This window comes from Emiliania huxleyi (assembly GCF_000372725.1).
Source record: "Emiliania huxleyi CCMP1516 chromosome Unknown EMIHUscaffold_175, whole genome shotgun sequence".
NCBI classification, from domain to species: domain Eukaryota; phylum Haptophyta; order Isochrysidales; family Noelaerhabdaceae; genus Emiliania; species Emiliania huxleyi.
Genome location: NW_005200835.1, coordinates 281,409 through 287,081, shown reverse-complemented (window position 1 = coordinate 287,081; position 5,673 = coordinate 281,409). Strand labels below are relative to the sequence as shown.

General features: G+C 68.9%; 1 protein-coding gene across 1 annotated transcript in view; it reads left to right on the top strand.

Annotated features, from left to right (window-relative positions):
- Positions 1-5,103, top strand: part of EMIHUDRAFT_112779 (hypothetical protein) — a gene marked incomplete at both ends in the record, with an annotated part of 6,774 nt that extends 1,671 nt beyond the window's left edge. The window contains 3 exons of the mRNA XM_005783971.1: positions 1,617-1,650; positions 2,598-3,218; positions 3,289-5,103. Of these exons, the coding sequence (XP_005784028.1) occupies positions 1,617-1,650; positions 2,598-3,218; positions 3,289-5,103 (2,470 nt within the window). The remainder of the gene's footprint in view (positions 1-1,616; positions 1,651-2,597; positions 3,219-3,288) is intronic.
- Between the last annotated feature and the right edge of the window lie 570 nt (positions 5,104-5,673).

The window sequence follows — 5,673 nt, the reverse complement described above, 5'->3', positions numbered from 1 at the left end:
GCCAGCCACTCGCGGCCGAGAAGGCGGCGGCCATCAGCAGCGTAAAGCCGCTCGCACCCTCATTAGCGAAAGTCGCGTCCACCCGCCGGCCGCCGTTGAGCCACGCCAGCACCGCCTCGCCGCCTTGCTCAGCCGCCTCCACGACCTCCTCGGGGACGGCGTCCTCGCCCGTTCCGCTCTCCACGCCGCCGGAAGAGGACGCGGCAGTTGGTGCCGCCGCCGCCCCCTTGCCCGAGGCGGCACCGCCGTCCGCCCCCACGCCGCCCGCCTCGACCGCCGCCGCGTCGCGCCTCTCCGCCGCCACCTCGCCGAGATACGTCTTGACGGCGGCGACGCACTCGGTGTGACCCTTCTCCTTGGCGATCTGCAGTGCCGTGTTGCCCGCCGCAGTGCGCAGCGCCATGTCTGCGCCTGCCCGCAGCAACTGGAGCACGACGGCAGCACGGTCGGAGAAGGCGGCGTTCGTGAGCGCAGTGTAGCCGTCGCCGTCCTGCAGGTCGACCTCTGCCCCGTGCCGCAGAAGCAAGACCACGCGCTCGTGGCCTTGGTGGGCAGCGAACATCAGCGCGGCGACGCTGCCGCTGTCCAGAAGGTTGGTCTCCGCGCCGTGCCGCAGCAGCGTCTCGACCACCTGCACGTGGCCTTCCTGGGCGGCGGCCATCAGCCCCGTAGTGCCGTTGCTGTCTTGCGCGTCCGGCTTCGCGCCCCGCTTCAGCAGAACCTCGACCAGCTGCTTGTGACCGTGTCCGGCGGCGGTCAGCAGGAGCGTCCAGCCACTCACACCTCCACGCACGTACGTCGCGTCAGCCCGCCCGTCCCCGGCGAGCCACGTCTGCACCACGCCCAACTTGCCGTCCTTCGCCGCGGCTTGGATCTTTTTCGGCAGCGCGAGCGACGCAGCCTGTGGCGCCGTTGAAGCGTGGGAGGCGGCTGAGCCAGCTTTTCGGCCCGGCATGGAGCGGGGGCTCGAGAGCAGCTGGCGCGTGGAATAAAGAAATTGCTGACGGCGATGTGTAAGGAACTGCACTCCAAGTGCTCCAAGTGCTGGGCGCTCCCGCCCGGTGTACTGAGAACGGGGACGTGGGAGAGAGAGACTACCCTGCGCCCTCCTCCTCCGCCGCCGCCCCGAGCCCCGTGCTGCCTGAGCCACTCCCGCGAGCGCAAGTCCGCCTGTCTCACTGGCTCGGGGATGCGATGCCTCGAGCAGCGGCGGACCACGCCGAGGGCCGACGGGAGGGAGAGGCCGTGCCCGGACCGACACGACGACTGGGCGAATGCCGCCCACGGCGCTTGCCGGCTCGGACGTGCGCAGCAGCGCGCCTGCAAAAGAAGGGCCTAGGACTAGCCTCACACGCCGCGTGCCCTGTCGCCTGTTTGTGTTGTTTCTGCTGTTGATTCTGGGTCTTGGCACTGTGCGTTAGAAACACAACACGGACGAATGTTTCTCTTTGGGACAGCTCTTTGGGACAGCAAGACAGCATGGGGAAAGAAGAATTCTTAAAGTACAAGCCTCTCTCACAGCACGTTGGATTCGAGCTGTTTGGGGGGAAAGGGTAGGGGTAGGTTCCCGATCGGCGGGCTACCCCCTACCCCCCTACCCCTCGACACGTGTCCAGGCACAAGGGCTACCCCCTACCCCCCTACTCACAGGTCTCCAGTGTCCAGATTGCTGTAACGGTAGTTTTGTCGGACAGCGTCACGCCGGCAGCTCACCTCACGCCCTGCCGCCCCTCCGCGCGCCCGCGCACCCCCTACCCCCAGGTGCCTCCAGAAGCCGTAACGTCGCCCACACTGCCCCTCCGGCTCCGCGCGCCCGCCGCCCGCGTCTCACGCAAATCCGACGATGAGCGATGTGCCGACTATGGAGGACCCGTCACCAGACGACGCAGGGCGGACGACGGGGAGGCGGAGCAGACGCGCAGGGCGAGACGAGGGAGGGAGCAGGATGTTGCGGAGATCAGCAGGAGGATGTACGACGAGATTAGGAGCAGCAGGGACCCGAGGGACCATGTGGAAGACGGCTAGTGCTAGTCCCCCATCGGGAGGACGACCCCGGCTATAGTCGCCGACCACACCCACAAAGAACCCTGCACAAAGACCGCAGGGCGGGGACCGGTTCCTTTTTACCCATCTCCTAGCAGAGGTGTCCGTTTTATTTATTTATTTATTCGGTTGGGCTCGGCGCGCGACGGACTTCACACAAAAACACAACCACGGACCCAAGACGCACAAGCTCAGACAGTCGAGAGACTTCACAGTAACGTAATTCACAGTTCGGCCAACAAGCCCTCACACCGGCACCCCCTACCCCCCTACCCTCCGTCGGGCCTCCCGCTGACCCTCCTACGCCACAACCCCGACCCTACCCTACTCGAGTACGAGACGGACAGCTCGAATCGCCGAGACTCGAGGGTCGCCACGCTGGCAAGTGTTGCGAGCAAGAGGGATGGATGCCAGGTTCTCGGTCTCGCTCGCTGTCACTCGCTCTCCTCCTCTCTCTGCTCCTCGCCCTGGCCGCCCTCCACGCCGCCGTTCGCGCACTCCGCTCTCGCTCCTCAACGGCCACCGCCACCACTGCCTTCACCGCTCCCCGCGAGGCAGCCGGCCCGCTCGGCGGCCGCTTCCCAGCGCCGCCGGCCAGCCTCACACTGACCTTTGGCACCGTCGGTCTCAAGGACTTTGTGTCCAATTGGCTGTGGCACGCGGCGCGGGTGCGGCCGCGGCTCTCGTATGGCGTCATCGCGCTCGACGACGAGCTGCGCCGCCTCTGCGACGTGTGGGGCGAGCCGGCCATATCCGCCCGCCGGCTGCTCGCCGGCGGTCCCGCCTCGGTCGACGCCGCCTTTGCCGCGCTCGGCGGCGGCTACGTGCGCGACGAGCGCGGTAAGTTCAAGCAGCTCGGCTACCTCAAGGCGCTGGCTACGGCACGGCTGCTCGAGCTGGGGTTCGACGTGCTGCTCAGCGACGCAGACGCCGTATGGCTCGGCGATCCGTGGCCGTGGATCGGCAGCCGCGCGGGCGGCCAGCCGTCGGCCGACGCCGGAGACTTGCCGCTCGCTGACGTGCTCGCCTCAAACGACATGCCCGACTTGCGGCGCGATGGGCAGCCGGACTCGGTGTACAACTCGGGCGTGGCCTTCTTCCGCGCCTCGCCGGGCGGCAGAGGCGGCCGCGCGCGCCGCTTCGCGCTCGAGTGGGCCAACCGCACGCTCGCCACGGTCCCGCCTCGCGCGCGACGGCAGCCGTGCATGCATGTCAGCACCCGCCCACGCGTAAGGTTGTGAGCAGGGCGTCATCGGCAACGATCAGACCGAGTTCAACCGGCTGCTGCGGAACCGGTACATCGACGGCGACTACAGCTGCAACCGGCCAGAGTGCCTCGCGCGGGACCCCGGCATGTACGTGCCGTACTCGGCCGAATGGGTGTGCGACGGCGGCGGCGGCGGCGGCGGCGGCGGCGGCGGCGGCGGCGGCGGCGGCGGCGGCGGCGGCGGGTCCTCCGCCGCAGGCTGCCGGCCCTGCGGCTGGCGGGCGACTCCGGGCACGGCCGACCCGTACACGGGCTTGCAGGCGGTGGAATTGCCGCGGCAGAGCGAGGCGTGGCGGCGGTGCGAGGCGGAGCAGCGGCTGCTCTGCTGCGCGGGGCGCAAGCCGCGCTTGCCTGCGCGGCGCGTCTACTGGATGTGGGGCGGGCGCGTGCGGTTCGGCCTCCTGCCGGCCGACCGGTTCCTGCAGGGCCCAACCTACTTTGTGTACCGGCTGCACGAGCAGCGCGCTGTGCCGCCTCTGCACGTGCACGTGACGTACACTATGGGCGGTGGGGAAGGCAAGCGGTCGAGGCTGCGCGCCGCGGGGCTGTGGCAGGCGCCGCACCCGCGCCCGCGTAGACCTCCAGACCTCCCTCTGACCGCGCTTGCGTTGCTCTCGCGCCAGGCAGCGTCGCGCACGGGGGCGCATGCGGCCGGCAGCGCGGCAGGCGATTTCGCCGGCGGCGCCGGCTTTGTGCGGGTGACCGGCCTCGATGCGTTGCTGCTCTCGCTGCTGGATCGCATGCGGTTGCCCCCAAAGGTGTGGGAGTGCGACCCTCCCCCCACCGACGCGGAGCGGGAGCGAGGCCACTTGCCCGACCAGCCGTCCGCCTTCTTTGCCCTGGAGGGCGGCGCGGGCAGCGCATCCCGCTGCTACCACCCTCGCCACCTCGTCCTGGGCGGCCGGGCCGAGGCGCCGCCCGCCTTTGACTATGCGCGCGCGCCCGACCCGGCGGCTCCGCACGTCGCCATGCAGTACGTGCAGCGGTCCGTGCTGCGCAACGCGCTCGCACTCGCTTCGGCGCTCGGGTGGCAGCTGGTGCGGCCGAGGCTCTGGGCGCTGTGCGAGCGGCACTGGTGGCACCTCAAGGACTGCCGGCTGCCGGGCAACCCGCTGCCGATGCCGTACGAGGCGCCGTACGACACTCTCTTCAACCTCGAGGACTGGAACCAGGCCGGGGCGGAGGACGGAGCGGCGGCGGGCCCCATCCAGCTGGCAGAGGAGGGCGAGGTGCGGGGCCTCGAGGCGCGGAGGCTGCACCTCCTTCCGCCGAGCGACGGAGGCGGCGGCGCTGCGGGCGGCAGCGTCAAGGGCGACCTCGTCCTCCCCCACGGCACCTCGTTCGACGCCGCAGCGCGCTTCCTCCGGCCGAGGCTCGGCAACGCCTCCGGCGGCCGGCGCGCAGTTGTTGAGCTCGACGTGCGCTCGCTGCTGCGCTTCTCGCCGTGCGGCTTTGACGACGAGGCCGCCGCGGCGCGCTTCCAGCGGCGCGTCGTCGAGCGGCTCTTCCGCGGGCAGTACTCGTACTGCGGCGAGGAGCGCAACCCGCACGTGGACGCGATGCTGGCGAACGCGCGCGCCAAGCACCAACCCGAGGAGCCGCTGCTCATGACGCGCCGCAATTGCACGGGCCAGCCCGCAAACGACTTCAACAAGCCGAAAGTGGACTTGGGCCCTGAGGCGCTGCGGTACCTACCTCGCGGCGCGTGTGGCGAACGCACGGTGGGTGGCGGCAGCGACGATGGCGCCGAGGCGACCCTGAAACGGGGCGTGGCGTTTGTAAGGCTCTCGTAGTACGTAAAGCCGTGATCCGTTTCACCGGGCCGCACCGCGGGGCGTCATAACCGAACCGAAAGAGAAATTGCACTGAATTACGAAACAAAATCTGAATTACGCCGCGTGTTTGATCTGAAGTCACGGCGAATTCAGTGCGGGCGCGCCTGGCGGCAGTGGCACCGCCCAGCGAGCGAGCGAGTGCGCGCGCGTGACGTATGGTATGGTGTGACGCGAGAGTCGAGAGACGTGACGCCTGACGCTGACCGCTGACGCACGTGTCCACGAGAATCTCCCCGTGCGTGCGTCCAAATAAATATCGATCGGCCATCTCGCGGCAACTCGGAGCGAAATTTTAGATTTAGTTTCTCACATGCAAGGGTTGGTGCACACAAGTTGAGCGCAGCAGTGTACTAGTCTATCCCTAGGTCTGCGCGCGTCTCTGCGGGCGCTTGCTCTTCAAGACAGAGGCCCGTGTTCCCGACGAGGCCGATTCCCGCCGCCGGTGGGAAAAAAGATTGCGGGGTGACCAGTCCTTGGGCCAGCCCCGAAATGGCCGGCATCGCCCCAAAGCGTAGGCCAGCAACGGCG